Below are 23,103 nucleotides of genomic sequence, written 5' to 3' on the forward strand. Positions count from 1 at the left end.
ATCAGCTTAGACTTTTACAATTAGTGTAACTATTTGTTCATAATTAAAATATCTGGTTCATTCAGTTGCTTTTAATGTGTTTTGCAAAATTTGAAATCAGTGTCTAAAGTCAAGCTTGATGTTGCGTTACATTTAACAGAGGGATCTTGGTGTCTGAATTTATTCATTAAACTCTGGTATTATATCAGTGATCTGTAACAACTGGGACTCAGAATTGGAACAAGAAAAGTCTGATTGTTGCATCTCATGATTCAGCAGCATAACATTTAAGAATATTTTTCAAACAAAGATTATGTTTTAATCAATTCATATCTTCTTTTCTTGTAGCAATGAATTTAAACATTTTCGAAAGATGACGTCCACTCCATCCGTGGAAGGTAAAACTCGCCTCATTGGCTATGCCGTCACACACTGCTTATGTTTTTATCATGTAAAAATAATCCTGTAAATTGTAAAATATCCAAGCTTTTCAGTCTTCAGCAGTTTCAAACACAGGTCACACACATATGTCTGAGTGTAGGCTGAAGAAAGTTCCAAGGTTGACCATGATGCCTTTGTGGTTTTAGGTTTTTTCCACTTCTGCAGTGCCTGAATCCTTTTTATAGAGAAGTTTCATGTTGAAAAAAAGCCTCTGTCAGATTTGACCTTGTAATTACTTGGATATTTCTCTTCTATTTTAAATGCAGGGACTTTCGTGTGCAAACCTGCAGATAGTTAGTTAAAGCAACACGCCAAATACTGTGTGTTTATTTAACCAATGAACACAGCCATTTGGAAATAAAGAAAGGGTTTGAATCAATGCATTCTCAGTTTACATGATCTTCCTATGAATGGACAGTGTTCAGAAATGGAAATAATAGTTACAGATAGGGGTGTGTATCAGCAAGAATCTGGTGATACGATACTAATCACAATACTAGGATCACAATACGATATATCCTGATATATCCTGATACTGTTAAAAAGGCAATTTTTGTTAGTTTCTTTTTTAAAAACGATTCTTTCCTTGAAGAATTGAATTACACCAGAAATATGCCCAAATACTAAACACATTTTTATTTGATCAGAACAGGATCTAATGCTATATCACAAAATTTTTCTGCGTTAAAACTTTAATTATGCTTTACAGACATTACAGTTTAAGAACCTGTTGAAATGTTCATATTCTATTAGTTCAGAACTAACATCAGAACATTATTTTTGTGCAGTCCCAACTAGGGCTGCACGATTAATCGATTTTAAATCGAAATCGGATTTTTTAATTAGGACGATTTTTAAAAAAGGGAAATCGTAAAATCGATTTCATCTCTCTCGTGCCTGCGGGCCGTGCGCTTGCGGGCTCCCGTAGGCTCCTCCTCCTATCAGTGACAGTGGTCTGTCACAGAAGTCCGTGTAATGACTGGACTTTAAATGTGTTCATGAGCCCGCAGTACTTATACCAATGTAAGCCGTGGCTTCACGCACGGATCCCGCAACTGAAATAGAACTGCATGCGGATCACTCATCTTCCGTTGTCCCAGATCCGTACCGTACTGTCTTCTTCCGATCCGGGTCCGGGTCTCGGGGTCATCAGCCTCAGCAGAGGAGCCCACACAGCCCTGTGCCCACACACATGCACCAGCTCCAGGATAGAATCCCTCCAGTGTGTCCTGGGTCAGTCTATTCCACGCACGGATCCCTCAGTTTAAACAGAACCGCATGTGGATCACTCATATTAACCTGGTCCACGCACGCACGCACGCACGACTGATGCCTGTCACTGACTTACATTGGTATCACTTCTGTGGGCCCAGATACCCAGGAAAAAAAAAAAAAAAAAAAATTAAAAAAAACAACAACACACATACACACACACACACACACACACATATATATATATATATATATATATATATATATATATATAAAAACTTTAAATAATTAATTTAGTCCTCTTACTTGCTAAATTTTTCATTCACAACTGTAAGTTCTGTAACACAAAAACAAATATTTATTTTTTGAAAGATGTTGAACTTTATTTAAAGCTGTTAGATAAATCTGGAAACAAAAAGGCTGTAAAAAACATAAGTATTTGCTCTGATTTGGACATTGTATTATATAGTGTATTCCCCCTGACAAACTTCTGTTATTTTCTTGTTGCATACATTGTTTGTATACTCTATTTCATTCAATAAAGATTTAATTAAGAAAAAATAAACTTCTGGGGGTTCATCACGTGATACCATCACAGATTTGAGGTCAGAGCAGTGCCTTGCATTGTGGGCTGCTCACGAAAACGACATGCTGACTTCTGTTGTCTTTTGTAGTTTTACCCAAAAATCGAAATCAAAATCGAAAATCGAGTTTTTAGAGGAAAAAATCGGGATTTTTTTTTTTGCCAAAATCGTGCAGCCCTAGTCCCAACAAAGGAACTAACATTTAATAAAAGAGTGTTAAATAATGATAAATGAAATATAAACAAACAAAAAACAAAATGAACCTCCACAATATCTGCATTTGAATAAATACCTAAAAATATCGACACAGTACTTTTTAATATCGATAGAGTATTGTGAAATGAAATATCACGATATATTGCAGAACTGATATTTTCTTACACCCCTAGTTCCAGGACACTTGGAGCTTTAGTAAAAGATGGCAAAAGTGTAAAAGGAAACTGCATTTACAAACACTCAGAGCTACTGGTTATAGTTGGAAAAAACAGTAGCTTTTAACTGCAGTGTAAAAAGTTTAAACAGTGAAATGTTGCACCGTCATGGTTCCCACTGGTTCAGAGGTCGAAGGTTTATTTGTCACATCTGTTAAACATGTACAACAGGCTGTGAACGACTGGAAATGGAACAAAGGTAAGCACTAAAACACAGGTGGAAAAACAACCTTTCTTTATCTGTGATATGACAAATTAATAGGGCTGTGTATTGGCAGTAACCTGGCGATACGATACAAATCAAATCACAATACTAGGATCATCAGATACCGTTTAAAAGGCAATTTTTTTGTTTGTTTCCTTTGTTTTTTTTAAAGATTATTTCCTGAAATAATTGAATTAAACCAGAAATATGCACAAATACTAATCACATTTTTATTGGCTCAGAACAGGATCTAATGCGATATCACAAAATTTTTCTAATTCTCCTAGTTTCTAAAGGAACTAACATCTGCCGCTCTCAGTAAAAACAGTAAAAAGTGCTTTTAGGATGTTTCAAATAACCATTATTAAATAAAACAGTGTTAAATAATAATAAAAGAGATATAAACAATAAAGAAAAACAAAAAACCAAAAATAAATCTCTGCCGTATCTGCATTAGAATAAATACCAATACAGTACTTTTTAATATCGATCCAGTATCGTGAAATGAAATATTGCGATATATTGCTGAACCGATATTTTCTAACACCCCTACAAATTAATGGTTTGTATTTGCAGAGTTGTTGAATGTCAGCCTCTTTATGTTCCAGGGAAGCAGAATGTGGTGATCATGGGCAGGAAGACGTGGTTTTCCATCCCAGAGAAGAACAGACCCCTGAACAACCGCATCAACATCGTCCTCAGCAGAGAGCTCAAGTAAAAGCCCAGATAAACTTCAACGCTACATGTCACACAGTAAACCTGCAGGGTGCATGTGCAGGTCTGGAAAGTCTTAAAAACTATGGACTTTTGAAACACTGTTTTCCAGACCTTGAAAAGGAATTTGTGAAAGTCTTAATAACGTATGGAAAAAGTTCCTCTCATAATTGAATTTTAGAGTCTGCTCAAAGATGAGACATACATGAGGAAAGCATAAAAAAACTAGATGTGATTTCACTAACCGGTCAGTAGTGGAATGACTTTAGTGAAACTTGTTTGTGTGATATTCATGCACTTTTGTGATTTTCATATGTTTTGAAAATGTTTCTGTCAGTAAAACATAATTTACTTCAAATTATGTATTCATTCATACATTCATTAAAATGAACTTTTCTATTACACACAACAGGTACAATCTCAACCAACAAAGTAAGAATGCAAGTGTAAAAGTACATAAAGTCAAGGGTTAGGGTGTAAAATGGCAGTTTTGAAGAAGTCTGATGTTATTTGGATAAAGAGCAAACACTCTGCATGCAGGCTGTGCTGCTGCTGCTGCTGCTGCTGCTTTGATGACTAAAAGTTGTAACATTGGCTGAAGTCAGTGCTTGTTATGTTGCAGAGCGCCCCCTGCTGGAGCCCACTACCTGGCTGCAGACTTCAGCTCAGCTCTCAGGCTGGTGGACGTGGAGCTGGCAGACCGGGCCGACCAGGTCTGGGTGATCGGGGGCAGCTCACTCTATAAGGTACAGCCTGGTCATTATTCTAGTGCTGCCACTAATGACTCATTTTTACCTCCGCTAAGGAATGGCGGAAGTTATGTTTTCATCAGGGTCTGTCTGTCTGTCTGTTGGCAAGATAACTCAAAAAGTTATGGTCGGATTTTGATGAAATTTTCAGGAAATGTTGACAGTGCTGTCTGTCCAGGGCAAGGGGTGTTGTTACAGACACCTCCCACCCCTTCAACAAACTGTTTTCCCTCCTGCCCTCAGGGAAATGCTTCCAGAGCCTGAGGTGCAAAACTGCCAGATTTTGAAATAGTTTTTATCCAACAGCCATAAGACCACTTAACAAAAGTTGAGGGGGTGAAGTGAAATACAGAATGTGCAATAATAGGTGCAATAGTGACCCCTCCATCATGCAATATTTCTTTTTTTATCTTTACTAACTATTTATTTTAGTGCAGTTTTTAATATTTAATCATATATACGGGTTGTTTTTTAGTTGGTGTTTTTAAGATTTTTTTCTGTTTTTATTTTGTGCTGTGCATTTTGCTATTTCGTTCTGTAACAGCATCTGGAATGTTCTTATTGAATGACAATTAATGAATCTGAATCTGATACTGGCACAAGGAACAAATGATTATGATGGGGGGGGGGGGGTGATCTTCCTTGGCGGAGGTCTGTGGTATCTGAGTGCTTTTCTAGTCTAAAGATTAATCTTTCAACAAATTTTTCGATTAGTCGACTCATCTAAACGACTAATTTAAAAAAAAAAAATCAACTGTTTGTCATTTTGTTGTTTCCATTTCCTTTTGAATACAACTCAAGGGTCGAAACATAAAATGTCACCTGAACCATGGTAAATGTAAACAATATAAATAACTTAAATATTACCAAACAAAAAGTTAGAAAGTGGGATGTTTTCCACGTAAGAGTGGAGGATCAGGGAGGGGGGTTGAATGGGTGCGCACCAATCCATGGACTGGGGGGGTCTCTGAGCAGCTTGTGTTGTTTTAAATGTGCTATACTGTAGAAATAAAGTGGACCTTGTCTTAGAGTGTGTTTCCTTCTGCTGTCTGTATTATTAATGTGGTTTCTGCTGTTGTGGGTTCCTCAGGAGATGATGGAGAGCCCAGGAACCCGGCGGCTGTTTGTCACCCAGATCCTGAAGCAGTTCGAGTGCGATACTTTCCTCCCCGAAATCAGTCCAGACAAATACCGGCAACTGACAGAGTAAGATATAAACACGATCTGATGCAGAATGAAATCTTTTTCAGGCCGTCTTTGTTTCCTTACTCCATGTGTTTCCTCCTTCAGGTTTCCAGGAGTGTCGAAGGAGCTGCAGGAGGAGAACGGCATCCAGTACCGATTCGAAGTCTATGAGAGCATCTAGAGGTGAAGGGAGTTAGAGAAAGTAACTGATGTAGATGATTACTGAAGATAATGTACATACGGCTGTTTTAAGTCAGGTTTTGTAATTTATACAGTGTGATGTGACACCGTTGGAAGTCGATCCAAAACCACATCATTACCCTAGTAACAGTCATTATATTCACCTGTATATAGTGTCAGGAAAAGTCTCTTTACAATATAACAAATGTATTACAAAGGCAAGTGAATAAACGATTCTGTGGAAATGATTACAAAATGAGAAGTAGATATTGACTTTTTTTTTGCCTCATTTAACTAACCTCTATATGGGACCATTAGTTATATGAATCTATTATTAGTTATATGAATGAATCACATCCAGACGGTTCTGGATTTGTTTCCATGTTGGCTAGTTGCTTTTCCATTGGACGTATGTGCAAAACTTTACAGATATTTACTAAATGTCAAAAAAAAAAACAAGTGTGTAATGACCGATATTGGGGGATAAAAAAAGCCGATTTCCAATATATCAGCCAATATCCGATACTGGCTGATAACCGATATATTGGCCAATATATGAAATAAGAACACTGATCTACACAGGATATAATAATCTTTTATTAGATAATTGTGGACATCCATCCGCACGCATCCCCGGCCAAACTGCACGTACAGCCAAGTAACCACCACCCCACCAACACACACACACCGCCACACCAACAGATGAATTCCACAGGAAACACTGACTGTATCCAGTGGTTCAGTAAATCAATCATTAAGGAATATGACATGCTTTTTTCATGAAGTACATAAACAATATTTAGCTTATATTCTATACACCCTATTGAAAGAAATTCAGGTTCTCAGGAAAATCGGCGCTTATCAATTAATCGTTCAGCCAACTAATGATTAATGGATTAATCGATAATTTGCATCCCTAATTGAGAGGTTATTATGATCCAATTTTACTGGGCCAACCCACTCGAGACTGAATTGATCTGAATGTGAAACCTGAACTGAAATTATTAAGATTTTTGTATAATTTTTGCATTTCTCAAATTCATCCCATGGGCCGGAGTGGACCCTTTGGCGGGCCGGATTTGGCCCCCGGGCCGCATGTTTGACACCCCTGGTCTATATAGTGTGTGTATCTATGTAACCATATAACATCATTTTCATAGACGTCAGGTTTGTTCTGTTCTATGACGTGGTGTATTTCTGTTTTTTAACGTCACAGTTTAGTTTGCTGAGCTCAGACTTGCTCTAAATCACCTGCAGACTCCTCTAACGCCGTCACTACAGAAGGATCTGAGGGCGTCTTAGTTCCTTTTACAAACCTTTTACTAATGCTCTCAGTTTTTTTCTGCATCACTGACAGACAACTGCATCAGGTAAATCCAATCCCTGAAGTGAGTGAAACTCTTGTGCAATCTGTGGCCCAGATAAACCCGTCTGCAGCCTTGAACTCCCACTGACGTCGACAGCCCCATTGTCATCGCGCAGCACACAAACCGTCTGAATACCTGAAGGTGAAAAGAAATGAGTCTTACCTGCGCAAATGCTTCACTCCACGGCGTGTGAGCGCCCGCGGACGCTCACAAAGGGAAGAGACGCCATTGGCTGAGCGCCTCCTGCTGCTGCTGCGCTGTGATTGGTCGGTCTCTGGCTTCCATCTGATGTATATGAGTGGTGTCCGCCTCCTCCTCTCATCAGTCACTGCTCTGCGTGGATCTGCTCTGCTGACGCCTGGACGGGTTTGGACGGCACCCACAAACAATGACACATGTTCAGGTGAGTTTGGCCATATTTTATAGAGCAGGAAGGATTATGGAAGGAAAACTGTGTCATCACATTTTGAATTATAAAAGACACTGAATTAGTAGCACTATTTTTTTTTTTTGCACTGAAATTAAGTATATGAATTTTTTTTGCACTGAAATTAATTATCTGAACCTTTTTTTTGCACTGAAATTAAGTATCTGAACTTTTGCACCTGAATTTTTTGCACCTGAATGTTTGCATTTGAATTTATTGCATCTGAATTTTTTTAATTCTAAATTGATGGACATAGTTGAATTCAGAGATAACCAATTCTGATACTTAATTTCAGTGCAAAAAAATTCAAATACTTATTTTCAGTGCAAAAAAAAAAAAGTTCAGATACTTAATTTTAGTGCAAAAAAAGTTCAGATACTTAATTTTAGTGCAAAAAAAGTTCAGATACTTAATTTCAGTGCAAAAAAAAAAAATCCAGATACTTAATTTCAGTGCAAAAAAAGTTCAGATACTTAATTTTAGTGCAAAAAAAGTTCAGATACTTAATTTCAGTGCAAAAAAAGTTCAGATACTTAATTTCAGTGCAAAAAAAGTTCAGATACTTAATTTTAGTGCAAAAAAAGTTCAGATACTTAATTTTAGTGCAAAAAAAGTTCAGATACTTAATTTCAGTGCAAAAAAAAAAATCCAGATACTTAATTTCAGTGCAAAAAAAGTTCAGATACTTAATTTTAGTGCAAAAAAATTCGGATACCATTATAATTATCACCATGGTTGTTATTGTTGATATTCTCTTGTGAGGGTCTTCGCCACCTTCTTCTTCCTTTTTCTCCCCCCTTCACTCTCTTTTTCTCTCTTCCCCCATTCCTCTCCTTCCCCCTGTTCCTTCATGTCAGGTCTGGCATCAAAATGTAGTTCAACACAACTTATTTATTTTGAATATTACTAACTGAATTAGAGAAAAAAAAAAGTCAAAACTAAATAAAACTAAACTATAATGAAAAATCCAAAACTATTATAACCTTGCAGACTTCAGTCGAACATTTCTCCAGTATTTCTCCATAATTGTTTGTCAGCAGCAGCTGTAGTCCAGACTGAAAATATGTCCAGACTTGGAGCCCATTCCCTAAAATGTGCAGTTGATGGTTAAACGGGACAGAGCAGCACAGCCAATAACCTGGAGGGGGCGGGGCCTGAAGTGGCTCATGTGCAGTTAAAGGGCAGCGCTCCAAACCACCTTTCTGGTGTCATTACTCAGAAATAGGGTTGAAGATGGAGCTGTGGAGTTGAATGAATGAAGAATTCAGACCCAAGCAGAGCATTTACAGTTTATGGAGACTACAGGGAAATGTGGGAAAAGGAAGAATAACATTTTTAAAAAAAAGCAAAATATCACTCCTTGACGAGGTAAAACACTTCTATTTAAGGCTCAGAACTCTGACACAACCTTTACATTTGTGTTCCTCGTTGGCCGACATTCCTTATTTGTGTGATTTTATTATGTCTAATATGTCATTTTGTCTCGTATTGTACTGAATTATCCTCCTGAGACCCAGGAAGGAGAGCATTTACAGTTTGAAATGTTTGAAAATGAAGAATTCCATTTTTAAAAAAAAGCAAAATATCACTCCTGTAAATTTTAAATTCAACAGTTTCATATGCCTAGCCTAATGTGTAGGCCTATTATTGATTTTTTTATATCAAATGTATGATGTGGTGGTAAGTTTTTTTTTGCCGTGGCGGTGCGCCATGGCATAAACTTTACCAGCGAAAACACTGAAATAGAGGTTGTCATTTTGTTCGTGTTCCTCTCGTCCTGATCTCTGAACTGTCGCTCTCATCATTCAGTTCGTGTTTTCTGTTCTAAAACACAGAATCATGATACTTCAGATGAAAAAGTCCTTGCAGGTTTATTTTCAGTCTAATCTAATCCCTTTTCCTCTGTGTTCCACCTCAGACTAAATGCATCCTCTTTTGTTTCATGTGTTATCCCATAAGCTTCCGTCAGAGAACGTTGGTGAATACGTGCTCGTACCAACAGTCTAAGAACCGTCCTCAGTCTGAGTTGAGTTGAATTAGAATTAGAAACAGATGTGGCCTCATGATGCACTGATAAAATGTGAAGGAATGACATTTTCTCCCCGTCTCCATCATTAACCATTCTGTCTGTGTGTGTGTCGGCTGAAGGCCAGGCCTGACCCCTCAAAGAAGCACCAGAGGGGGGGGTTGAATGTCAGCCTGCAGAGGAAACCCACAAACAGGGCTTCAAACCTCCAGCTCAGGCATCAGTGTCCATTCAAATCAACTTCTGCTTTTGTGTGGGGATTGTTTTTTGTTTTTTTTTACTTTTGTCATTGATAATATTTACTAATGCATGTTTACAACTAACTTCTGTCATATAACTGCAACCATACAATGTAAAACTGGAGCTGGGGTGGGAGTAAATAGGTGTGTTAGAAAATATCGGTTCTGTCATATGTTTGTATAATAATAATAATAATAATAATAATAATAATGATAATAATAATAATGATAATAATACATTTTATTTGTATTGCGCTTTTCATAGAACTCAAAGACACTTTACATACAGCAGATAAAAACAGAAACCAGACACATAAAAACAGATAAAAAGCAAGTGCAAAAGGCAGGTATACGAATATAAAACAATTATTCATTAAAATTAAACATAAAAGCAAAAAAATATATATGTGTGTGTGTATATATATAGATAGATAGATAGATGTGTGTGTATGTATGTATATGTATATATACATATATATATATATATATATATATATATATATATATATATATATATATATATATATATATATTAGTACTGACTGGCTATTAAATCCCAAATATAAAGAGTGGTTGGAATATTTTTACCAAGATATCTGGAAATTAGTCCCTGGGAAAAGTATGGAATTTTTAATTTCAAATGTGTAGGAACCTTGTGTTAGTTTCCCTCACCATTAGAGACCAGCACAGTGACTCACTAGTCCCTCTAGTGGTCACATAAATCTCCCAGCCTATTGAGGAATCACTAAAAAATAGAATTACTACCTTTACCTCCTCGGACCCAGCTATGGGTTTTCTGTCCACATTTGTGGACAAGAGTTTCAGAACTTTATACAAAAATAGAAAAGAAAACTGTCCACTACAAAGGACATTCCATAAAAATTGCATCTGAAAAAACTGTTGCATCATGATGTTTCCAATGTAGGCACTTAATTAATAAAAAACAAAAAAGAGCTTGTACTTTCCTGACATTTCCTGGGTCTTAGGAGGTTAAATATATATAATTTAACCTTCTTACAAGCACAAAACACTCAGATAAAAAAAATAAAATTATGTTTTACAGACATTACAGTTTCAGATCCTGCTCAAATGTTCATTTTCTGTTAGTTGTGAAATGAATGCATAGTGCTCAGTCCCTGAATCATCCAACATCAGAACATTATTTTCGTGAAATCCCAACAATCCCAAATGTAAAGACTGGTTGGAATGTTTTTACCAAGACATCTGGAAATTAGGCTCTGGAAAAAGTATGGAATTTTTAAATTTCAAATGTGTAGGAACCTTGTGTTAGTTTCCCTCACCATTAGACCGGGACAGTGACTCACTAGTCCCTCTAGTGGTCACATAAATCTCCCAGCCTATTGAGGAATCACGAAAAAATAGAATGACTACTTTAAGATTAATAAATAAATAAATAAAATAAAAAATAAAATAGCAAGCAAAATGATTAAAAATGACCAAAACAATCAGTAAAAAAAAAAGAAACTGCAAGAAACAAAACAAAAATAAGTAAAATGATTATAAATTAGTAAAAAATAATCAACATGAAGCAAAAATGAACGAAATAATCAAGAAAATGAACAAAAATAAAATAATCAGTAAAAAAAAACAAGAAACTGCAAGAAAGGGAACAAAAATTAGTAAAATGATTACAAATTTAAAAAAATAATCAACATGAAGAAAAAATGAACAAAAATAATCAAAAAATGAACAAAAATGTCCAAAATAATCGATAAATGTTACAAAAATGAGTAAAATAACAAGCAAAATGAGTAAAAATGAGCAAAATAATCAGTAAAAAAACAATAAGTAAAAACCATCTCTGAGTCATTTTGGAAATAAAGATAATTTAACCCAAACTAACCAATGCACTGATATTTATCCCATAATATAAAACTATATTCTGACATTAGTCCTTATTGTTTTGTATCCTGGACCCTGTTAGAAAACAAACACCTGAACTCAACGTGTCCACATACTTTTGTCCATTTGTGTAGGACGTAACGGTATGTCCTCTGTCTTTTATTGTGTTCTGTGTGACAAGTTGTGACGCCACCGGTTACAACACGAAGTCGTCGTGTGTGTTTTCTGACGTTGTGGCGGTGGGGGGGGGTGAAAATCAGCAGGAGGACAGGGTGTAGTAGCCCCCCCCACCACCACCACCATCCTTCCACCTCCAGACTTCGGAGCAGAATGTGTTCTTCGTCATCTTCTGCTTTCACTTGTGCTGCCTTTTGTGTGTGTGTCCTTGTGTTTCTATCACCCTGACTGTGAAACCGTAACTGATGACTTGGAGGTGCGTAGGTGTGTGTGTGTGTGTGTGTGTGTGTGTGTGTGTGTGTGCGTGCGTAAGTTGAAAAGCATGTACGTAAAGATGTAAAAAGGGCTGTAACTGCAGCGTACACAAACGGTGACGTCTAATGCGACAACTTACCGATTCAGTCCACTTAGATCCGAACCAAGGGTCTAATAGTTTTGGATTTTTCATTTCCACATACAAACCAATATGACCTACAGTCAAATAATAACAGCAGAAGAACCTACAAAAAAGAATAACTCCATACGTTCTTCTCAGTTTGATGTGGAAAAAAATAATCTTACATTATGTCTATAAATAATGACAACTTCAAATTTTTGTCTTTGTTTTAGTGCAAAAAAATCACATAAAATTATGAAAATATTTACATTTACAAACTATCCTGTAGCAATAAAATGTGAATAACCTGAACAAATATGAACAACCTGAAATGTCTAAAGAAAATTAAGCACAATTTTAAGTGTTTTCTGCCTGTTCCTCAGTGTTTAGTGTCTTTGTAGATCTGACCCATAATGCACATGGACAAATGAGAAGTGGAGGCAGAATATTGTTAAAATTACACTTATTTTTCTTAAGAAATTTCAGTTTTTTCAGGTTATTCACATCTTTTTTTTGTTTAGATAGTTTATAAAAGTATTTTCATAATTTAATGGGGTTTTTTTGCACTAAAACAAAGACAAATTTGGAGTTGTCATTATTTATAGGTTATTCTGTTATTATTTTACTGGTCCAGCCCACTGCAGATCAAACTGGGCTGAATGTGGAACCTGAAAGAACATGAGTTTGAGAGCCCTGGTCTAAATCAAGGTCAAGGTTACTTTATTTATACCCGTAGGTAGATTTTTTTTGCAGTCTAGGTGATTGCCTTGGCATTACAACAACACTTACATTGAACATGAAAGACAGGTACTTGATCACGCTTACAGACAGGACAAAAAGACAGGACAAAACAAAAAACAAAACAAAAAGTGCTCAGTGTTCAACCGTTCATCGGTATAGCAGCATGGATAAGTAAATAAAATAGGTGAGATCAAATAAATAAAAACACGATGCAATAAAACACAATAAAAACCAGAAAAGATAAAACAGATAAAACAATAAAAACAATCTGGGATAAAAACCTGAGTAAGAACATACAAATAAATAAAAAAATTAAAAACTGGAAGTCACATAATAATTTAATAGAGGAAAAAAAAAATGGAATAAATAACTAAATAAGTTAGTAAAGTGCAATGTCACTATTTCTTATTGAGCTCAGTGACGGTGACAGGAACAAAGCTGTTTTTCTAACACTGTGTCCTGCACCTTGGGACTAAGAACCTCCGTAGGAAAGGAGCTGAAATTCACCTGGTAAAGGATGGGAGTCATTGTTAAGAACTGATGCATCCATCCTCTGGACCTGTTCAGTGTACAGGGAGGCGGGACAAGACTGGGACTCACCAATCAGGCGACTGGACCATCTCACTATTTGATTCAATGAGTTTCTCTGCAACTGAGGTCTGACCGAACCACGCCACCAGACAAAAAGATAAAATATACTTAATAAAAGAACGATAAAACAAAGTTAAAATGGTTACTGATCTTAAACTGTTCTAAAAGCCTTTTAATTAAAATGTGGGGCTGGACTGTATTAAAAGCGGAGGAGAAGTCTATAAATAGAAGCCTTGCAAATGCCCCTTTACCCTCCACATGTTTAAAAATCATGTTTAAAAGGGTCAGTGTGGCATCTTCCACTCCTCTGTTGGGCCTGTATGCAAACTGCATAGGATCCAGCTCATTTTCGGTCTCCTTTAGAATCTCAGTCTTAATCAGTTTCTCAAAGACTTTCATTACAACTGAGGTGAGAGCGACAGGCCTAAAGGTTATAATAGTTTTGGATTTTTCATTATAGTTTAGTTTTATTTAGTTGTGACTTTTTTTTTCTCTAATTCAGTTTGTTTTAATTTGTTTTTAGAGCAGGTTTGCTAGTTTTTATTAGTTTTTTTTTTTTTTCTAAATGCTTAGTTTTTGTTTAGTTTTAGTATTAATTTTAGTTTTGTCATATCTTTTATCTTCTAGCACTCTCTTGCACTTTCAAACATTCCATTTTAAATGTATTATTATGTTTATTCTGTTGTTTTACTTGATATTTTTATTTCACTGTTTTAATTGTACAGCGCTCTTATGTCTTCTTAATCTATTCTTGTATTTTAGTCTGTCATTTTGCCTTTTAATCTTCTGTGCGGCACTGTTTTTAATTGTACAGCTGCTTTATGTCTTTAATCTATTCTTGTATTTTATTTTATTTGTTATTATTTATTTTTTTAAATTTTGGTTTTCCCTTGTAAGTCACTTTGGAAAAAAGCGTCTGCCAAATGCATAAATGTAAATGTAATGTAAATCTTCTTCGCCGTCGTATTCAAATAAATCCCAGACAGGACTCTGCTGCTTTCTCCCAACTTTAGTCTCCATGTTTCCAGGCAGAGTGGGGACCAGAAGACGACTGGAAACCACAAGTGACAAGAAATGGCGAACCGTGAAGTGTTGGTGCCGCTAGCTAAAACTGCTAGAGCGAAATAAATCGATTTTATATCAGTCTGACATTGCCAAAGACAAAAACGAATCCATAATTTTTATCCATTTTAGATAGTTTCGTAAGCACACAATACAGTTTCAGTTAGTTATGGTTTTTTCTTTTAATTGTAGTTTTTATTTATTTCAGTTCACGAAAATGTTTTTTCAATTCTAGTTTTCGTCATTTTGTTAGTTTTCGTTAACGATAATAACGGTGGTCCAAACTGAGTTTTGGTACTGAAATACTAGACAAAAAGTACAGAAACCTCAGAGGCAGACATCGCACTTTTTACTCATCCTCATCTGTACCTATTTTTAGGAAAAGTTTAGCACCAGAAGATGCTTAGGACTAACAACACTAGGGGTGTGTATCGGCAAGAATCTGGCAATACGATACAAATCACAATACGATATATTATTGATACTTTTAAAAAGGCAATTTTTGTATTGGTTTTGTTTCTTTTTTTTTTTTAATTATTTGCTGGAAGAATTGAATTACACCAGAAATCTGCACAAATACTAAATACATTTTTATTTGATCCCAACAGGATCTAATGTTATATCACAATATGTTCCTGTGTTCAAACTGAAATTCTGTTTCACAGACATTACAGTTTCAGATCCTGTTCAAATGTTCAGATTCTATTAGTTCAGAACTAACATCAGAACAGGATTTTTGTGCGATACCAACAAAGGAACTACCATCTGCCTCTCAGACAGTGAAAAGTGCTTTTAGGATGATTCAAATAACCATTATTTAATGAAAGTGTTAAATAATAATAAATAAAATATAAACAATAAAGAAAACCAAAAAACAAGAATGAACCTCTGCCATGTCTGCATTTGAATAAATACCTAAAAATATCCATATAGTACTTTTTAATATTGATGGAGTATTTTGAGATGAAATATCACAATCACTAAGATAATTTTCACTTGTTCCATTGGCAGATTTTTTTTTGCGTGAATATAGCAAAAAAAAAAAAATGAATTAAGCAAAAACAAAGTCTTGAATTAAGCAAAAAAATCTGCCAATGGAACAAGTGCAGATTATCTTGGTCAGATTTCTTGAAATCAGATTTTGCAGATCTATTGTCTATAAATCAGTTCTTTTATCTCACTGAACAGTTCCTCTTTTGGTGATTCTGTCTGATTTTAAGTGTGATGAAATATTTGGACTAGAAATGAGACAAATACACTTGGTCAGATTTAGATTTTTGCAGTGTACTAACACTTATCAGACTTTTGTTGTCATATAAACAGGGTCACGGTCACTGGAATAAGCTGATAACTCCAGAAATCGGATAATGATCGGAGTGTTAGTGTGAATGTAAACAGTCAGTGATTTATTGGGTTTGAAAGATTCAACAGTTCAGCCACTGGTCATTTCAGATGTTGTTGAATTAGACAAATGAACGTCTCTGTTTTGTTGCAGGTTTTAAGTTTTGTGCAACTTTTGGCAAAGAATTAATCTAAGACAAGACCCCGAGTCTGGATAAAGGTCTGGACCACTACCATGGGCGAGTCCAGTGAGGTGCGAACAGACGGTAACTCCCTGCTAAAGGCCGTCTACTTGTGTCGTCTGCGTCTGACGAGGCTGCTTCTGGAAGGAGGGGCTTACATTAACGAGAGCAACGAACAAGGCGAGACCCCGCTGATGGTGGCCTGTAGGACCCACCATACGGACTCCCAGAGTGTCCCCAAGTACAAGATGGTCCGGTACGTACGCAAATGACACAACTGGTTAAAAGAACAAAACATGTACAGCGTCACCTCGACTGACGACAGTGGTTCCCAACCCTTAAGTGTTAATTTTAGAGGACATTTAGTCTATATAATGTCTATTATTGTGGACGGAGGCAGTAAATCCAGGTGTAGATTACTGCACAAAGGGAGAATCTTATTTTCCTTGGTCAGGATCTGTCCAGTCCAGCTGTGATTTACAAGGAGGACAGTTAATACTGAACAAACAAGAACTGAAACTATGAATTATGAAAGAGCTGCAGCATCTGAAACTGACCACAGTGAACATGTGACAGATAAACAGAACCACGGTGCTTCAGTTTCAGACTCACAGTTTGTCTGTTATGGATTGTGATTGTCTCTCTCAACTCACCATATATATATATATATATTTTTTTTTTTTTTTGTTTTTTTTTGTTTTTTTTGTTTTTTGTTTTTTTTGTTTTTTTTTTTTTTGTTTTATCAATTCCTAGACATTTCAGGCAACCCCATCTGAATTCCAGGTGACCCCACATGGGGTCGGGACCCCAAGGCTGAAAAACACTGACTCACGAGTTTAATTAGTTGCATGAGCATGAGCTTGTAACTCAATTTGTTAATCAAATCAGTTTTCCCCATTGACATGAACTGAAATGACCCGTTAGTCAAAATACGTCAAGATAATGTCTAGCATATCCAAAACCTATTTTGAGCCTTTGAGTAACATCTGGGTGCTTCTACAGGTCTCGAAAGTCTTAAAAAGTCTGGAATTTTGAAACGTTTTCCAGACCTTGAAAAGTCTGGAATTTTATGTGAAATTCTTAACCCTATGACGCCAAACGTATCATATTTGATACATGAGTTTTGAAGCCCTCTACATGATCAGTGTAATTTTTTTTCTTGAAAAACCTGATGTATACAATTAGATACATGCAATACACAGATAATCCACCAGGGGGAGGGGTTCATTCACCAGAGGCCTTTCCAGTGACACTACAAGACTGTCATTAAGGAGGAAGGAGGAAGAACTGGGACAGTTTAGAAAAGGAATTACCAATTTGTTAGACATGTTTGTGTTATATTATGTTTTTGTTTGTTCAAAAATAATAATATTTGAGCATTGAGACCCAGTGTATCAAATATGATACAAAATTGAAACTCATACATGGAAATTGATATTTGAAAAAAAAAGAAATGGGAGTTGTTAAGAAGGACGAATAAAGGCTCCATTTTCAGAGAACTGGAATTTTCTCTCAATGATTTAATGGTTCAGGCTTTACAGGGTTAAGAAAGTGTGGAAAAAAGTTTCTCTCATTGCCAAATTTTAGAGTACGCTCAAAGGCAAATAATGTGGAAGTAAATCTGTGTCATCAGATTTTGAATTATAAGACATTGAATTTGTAGCACTGAACTTTTTTTTTTTGCACTGAAATTAAGGATCTGATTTTTTTTTTGGACTGAAATTAAGTATCTGATTTTTTTTTTGGACTGAAATTAAGTATCTGAATTTTTTTTGTCTCTGAATTCAACTGTGTTCATAAATTTAGAATTTAAAAAATTCAGGTGATAAAATTCAGATTCTTAATTTCAGTGCAACACAAAAATCAGTGCTAGAAATTCGATGGCTTTTATAATTTAAAATCTGATGACAGATTTACTTCCATAAAATAATCTCGTAACATAAGACTCAAAGCTCAAAACTCAAAGCAAAAAATCAACCAAGCAACGGCTCGTAACAGAAAACTCGTACGTTAAGGTACCGCTGTATTAACTACTGCTGCTAATCAGAAGAAAGTTCAGTGAACTCTGAGGACATGTTCATTTGCTAGATTTGCTAAATTAACACAGCTATCTGATTCAGCACAGATTTTGAGTTTGTTAAAAATCTTTTTCAGGAAGGTCTCATCTACTTATTTTAGCGATGACTGTCTTTTGAACTGACGGGCCCAAATGTAGAGGAAAACGTGTTGGAAAATATCTACAGTTCTGTACAAAAGTCTTATTCCACCTTCATCTTTGGTGTTTTACAGTGTCGATTTGAGCATAAATATTTATTTGTCATTCTCTTTTCTTCAAATACATCAACAAAATACAGAAAATATGTGCAGAGTCTGAAAAGACTGAAAAAACTACTGAGCTAAATGTGTTGTAAAGGGAATACAATACAATAGAACAGAATAAGACCTTATTGTCACTGTTACAGGAACAATGAAAATCATAAAACCTGCTTCATATTTTAGTGAAGGCTGTAAGAAAATATCAGTTCTGCAAAGTATATTTATTATAATATTTCATTTCACAATACTGTATCGATATTAAAAAGTATTATATCGATATTTTCAAATGCAGATACTGTGGACGTTCATTTTTGTTTTTCTTTTTTGTTTATATTTTATTTATTATTATTTAACACTTTTTTTTTATTAAATAATGTTAGTTCTTTTGTTGGGATTGAACTGTTCTGATGTTAGTTCTGAACTAATAGAATATAAACATTTGAACAGGATCTTAAACTGTAATGTCTCTAAAACAGAATTTCAGTTTGAACACAGGAACTCTGTGATATAACATTAGATCCTGTTCTGACCAAATAAAAATGTGTTTAGTATTTGTGCAGATTTCTGGTGTAATTCAATTCTTCCAGGAAATAATTATTGTAAAAAAAGAAATAAACAAAACAAGTGTTCAGAGAACGCAAACCTCCGCCAAACACCCTGAACAGTGTGCGGATCGACTATTTCTGTTTAAATTCAACAGTTTCCAGGTTGTTCCATACAGCAGAAACAGTTGAAGCTTGGTACCAGTCATGTGTCTGTCCAATTAGATTAAATTCCAATGAATATTTGTTGAGTTCTAATTTTAAATGTGTCGTAAATGGGATTTTCAGTGTTAAATGTAAATGTCCACAGAGTCCACATTCCACAGTGGATGTGGACAATTTTGTTCCAGATACAAGATATTGTTCTAAGCTACAGGTGGATCAAATTGGAGGCTAATCGGGGTCATTTTGAATTTTTTATGAATTTTCGAAAACTGCTCAATGATGACAGATAGGAAAATTGTAGATGTTGTGACCTTGCTGTGACCTTAAACTTTGGCCTACTGGGACCAAAATGTACTGGGTTGGTCCCAGGGCCTAGGCCTATCTGTGGGGAAGATTTGGTAAAGATGGGTGGAAGAGTTTTCCCCTAAAGTTGCTAACAAACAAACAAACACACAAAGCGAAGTGATCACAATAGCTCCTGGTGGAGGTAAAAATTGCCTTTTTAACAGTATCATGATATATTGTGATATATTGTATCGTCATCCTAGTATTGTGATTTGTATCGTATTGCCAGATTCTTGTCGATACACACCCCTAATTTTAGGTGTGTGAGGAACTTCCAGATGTAGTAAATGACATCTTTATTGTCTCTAGGTATCTTCTAGAAAACGGTGCCGATCCAAACATCCAAGACAAAACTGGAAAGACGGCTCTAATGCACGCGTGTCTGGAACAGGCCGGGGCCGAGATCCTGTCCCTCCTGCTGAGCAGCGGCGCTAATCCAACTCTGGACGACCACACGGGACTGTCCGCTCTGGTTTACGCCGTCAATTCAGGCAACAGGGATGTTCTCCGGGTTCTCCTGGATGCCTGTAAGGCCAAGGGGAAGGAGGTCATCATCATCACCACCAACAAACTGCCTTCAGGACATCAGCTGACAAAGCAGTACCTCAATGTTCCTCCACCTCCGGACCTGGTGGAGCGCATGCACTACCCCCAGACATCTTGCGTGTTTCCGTACGAGAACCAGCTCCGAACTCCTCCGCAGGGGTCATCGGCGAGTGCTTCTCCACAACCTGGGAGTCCCCTTCTTGGCCTCAGGGATCCGCTGTGCTCTTCTCGGCCCAGTTCTCCAATCCAGCATCCAAGTCCTTTACGGGTTCCTTGCATGGACAAACGGCTGAACCTCCAGAGGTTCCTCTCGGAGCAGGGCCTGAAGAGTTCGCTGCTGCTCCAACAGAGCCACTCGGCTTCTCTGGCGGAGGAACTGGGGGAAATCTCAGCTGAAGAGGAGCTGTCCTTCAAAGTAAACGCCTTCCACGGACGACATCCGGCAGTTTCGCGCCACCACAGCATCGACGTCAAAGATGCGACCGGGCTCCTGAAAGCACTGGAGAACATGTCAGGAAATGAACCCAGGGGAGGTGGAAGAAAAGGCTTGGGTAGAAAAATGTCTTATGATAGTGCTACCAATTCCGCACACTCGGCTTCGCACCCGAACTTACACCACGACAGTCTCCCCTTCCCCCACGAGTCCAAACCCGTGGACGAGGATTCCGCCGACTGTCTCAGACAACTTAATGTTTCCAGTCTTCAAAACGTCGTCCGTCGTCGAAACATCGGAATCGACCACTACAGCTCCGACTCGCAGTTACCACAGTTTGCAAGTCGAGACGTTACCTCCAAGAACAACAGCGGAGCAGGATGGGAACGGCAAAAACTGGTCACCAGTAAATCCTCCCCTCTGTCCGAATCTAGAGAGTCCATGGAAAGCACCGTCCAGAGGCGAGGTACAGCCGGACTGGAGCGAAGAGGCTCAGGGGCTCTTCTTCTGGACCACATCGCCCACACTCGGCCCGGGTACCTTCCTCCTCTGAATCCCCACGCTCCCATACCCGACATCGGAGTCAGTTCTAGCTCTTCTTACCCCTTGAGTGGAAGTAGCAAAACACTAAACAGCGTTCTGACGGGATCGAAGCCTATCCTGCCCTGCGCGCCCATTTTCCCAAGGGATCTAAAATCCAAGAACACGCTGTGGAGACGCCACTCCATGCAGAGTGAGCAGATCAAACAGCTGGTCAACTTTGAAGAAACCTTTGACCACTAGAGCAGTGTGTTTTATGTGTGTCGGAAAATGCATGCGCTCTTATTAGTGTAAGTAAAATACATCTGTTTTACGGTATGTGGGCTTTGAACAGACACAGAACATTGAACTTTGCATCTTTGGGTCACGACAAAAAAGAATCCTGTCTTTACGACGGATACAGAATGAGACGTTCGTGGCCTGAACGACGTCGGATATGTTGCTCTTGTTACAATCATATGCAGTTCAACATTTTCAAGTGTGAGTTTTGTGTTTTTTCTGTTCTGATAATTGCAGATTTTAAGTCTGCAAAGCCACCACAAAAATCAGAAAGTTGTGATCATTGACTTTATTCACACGGTGTCCATTTTCCTTAGCTAGCAACACATTGGAACCTCGACGTAGCATGCTAGCTAATGTCATTCTGTTGTGTTCATATCATATAAATTCATGGAATTGACAAATTATTATCATTTAACCACTTTTCTATCAATTGCCAACTGAAAAGACAAGAGAGGAAGAAAATATGGTTTTTATTGGAATATATTTCAAAGTAAAACAACATAGTAAAACTGTTAGCTAGACAATAGCTAACATTAGCATTCAGCCACTTCGTGGCTAGGTAACTGGGTCATGACGAAAAAGAATCCTGTCTTTACGATGGATACAGAATGTATGAGCTTTACATATGAGAGGTGATTGATACGTTCGTGGCCTGAATGACATCAAATATGTTGCTCTTGTTACAATCATATGCAGTTCAACATTTTCAAGTGTGGATTTTGTGGGTTTTTTTCTGTTCCGATTATTGCAGATTTTAAGTCTGCAAAGCCACCACAAAAATCAAAAAGTTGTGATCATTGACTTTATTCACACAGTGTCCATTTTCCTTAGCTAGCAACACATTGGAACCTGTTTTTGCTTAATTCAAGATTTTTTTGCTGAATTCAATCGTTTTTGTTTAATTCAAGATTTTTTTGCGTATTTCAAGATTTTTTTTGGTTTAATTCAAGATTTTTTCTGCTTCATTCAAGATTTTGTTTTTGCTTAAAGAGTTTTTGCTTAATTTTTTTTGCATAATTCAATATTTTTTTTTGCTTAATTCAAGATTTTTTTTTCTTAATTCAAGATTTTTTTTTGCTGAATTCAAGATTTTTTTTTGCTTAATTCAAGATTTTTTTGTTTAATTCAAGATTTTTCTGCTTAATTCAAGATTTTGTTTTTGCTTAAAGATTTTTTGCTTAATTCAATTTTTTTTCATAATTCAATATTTTTTTTGCTTAATTCAAGTTTTTTTTTTTTTTTTGCTTAATTCAATATAAAAAAATTTGCCAATGGAACCAGTGAAAATTCTCTTGGTCAGATTTGTTGAAATCAGATTTCCAGATCTGTTGTCTCTAAATCAGTTCTTTTATCTCAGTGAACAGTTCCTCTTTAGGTGATTCTCTGGTTTTAAGTGTGATGAGATATTTGGACTAGAAATGAGACAAATACACTCGGTCAGATTTATTTATTTTTTACAGTGTATAATATCTGAAACAGACCAAACTTTACACATGAATCTAAAATGTTTTCCTGCTCATGAATGGACTCAGTTTTCTTCCAGATCCAAACCTTTGTCTCTGCATCACATGTACGCTTCTATTTGTGCATTAAAGTCAGTAGAGAACATGAACGTCGTGTCTTTATGGACTGAACGGGTCACATGTCATGGTTTTAGTCACATGATTCCAGGCTCATCGATGACCTTTGACCCCTTCCCATCGGCTCCGAACAGCACATCTGCGTGTGTTCAGGTATATTTTTGCAGGTTTATACTTAAAGTGCAAACATTCTACTTTTTCTTCTACGTTTGTCTGACAGTTTTTGTTCTTTTTTACAGTTTCCGTCTCCTTCCAGACCAGTGAAAAACCCAGATGAGTTGA

The 23,103-nt window shown here is 36.7% G+C and overlaps 2 protein-coding genes across 2 annotated transcripts in view; both read left to right on the forward strand.

Moving 5' to 3' along the window:
• Window positions 1–5,939, forward strand: part of dhfr (dihydrofolate reductase) — an 8,304-nt gene extending 2,365 nt beyond the window's left edge. Inside the window, exons 2-6 of the mRNA XM_030143752.1 lie at window positions 328–377; window positions 3,461–3,566; window positions 4,189–4,312; window positions 5,406–5,521; window positions 5,606–5,939. Coding sequence (XP_029999612.1) covers window positions 328–377; window positions 3,461–3,566; window positions 4,189–4,312; window positions 5,406–5,521; window positions 5,606–5,681 — 472 coding nt within the window. The 3' untranslated portion in view covers window positions 5,682–5,939. The remainder of the gene's footprint in view (window positions 1–327; window positions 378–3,460; window positions 3,567–4,188; window positions 4,313–5,405; window positions 5,522–5,605) is intronic.
• Window positions 5,940–7,240: 1,301 nt separating this feature from the next.
• Window positions 7,241–21,272, forward strand: ankrd34bb (ankyrin repeat domain 34Bb). The gene is made up of 3 exons (XM_030144396.1): window positions 7,241–7,450; window positions 16,045–16,328; window positions 19,750–21,272. The coding sequence occupies exons 2-3, from the start codon at window positions 16,126–16,128 to the stop codon at window positions 21,200–21,202; spliced, it is 1,656 nt and encodes a 551-aa protein (XP_030000256.1). The 5' UTR covers window positions 7,241–7,450; window positions 16,045–16,125; the 3' UTR covers window positions 21,203–21,272.
• Window positions 21,273–23,103: the final 1,831 nt, after the last annotated feature.

This window comes from Sphaeramia orbicularis, chromosome 9 (genome assembly GCF_902148855.1).
Source record: "Sphaeramia orbicularis chromosome 9, fSphaOr1.1, whole genome shotgun sequence".
Lineage (NCBI taxonomy): Eukaryota > Metazoa > Chordata > Actinopteri > Kurtiformes > Apogonidae > Sphaeramia > Sphaeramia orbicularis.

Bases quoted from the DNA above. Each gene is read 5' to 3' on its own strand.
- ankrd34bb (XM_030144396.1), top strand. From the start codon at position 16,126: ATGGGCGAGTCCAGTGAGGTGCGAACAGACGGTAACTCCCTGCTAAAG. The intron at 16,329-19,749 runs GTACGTACGCAA...TATTGTCTCTAG, and splicing joins CCCAAGTACAAGATGGTCCG to GTATCTTCTAGAAAACGGTG.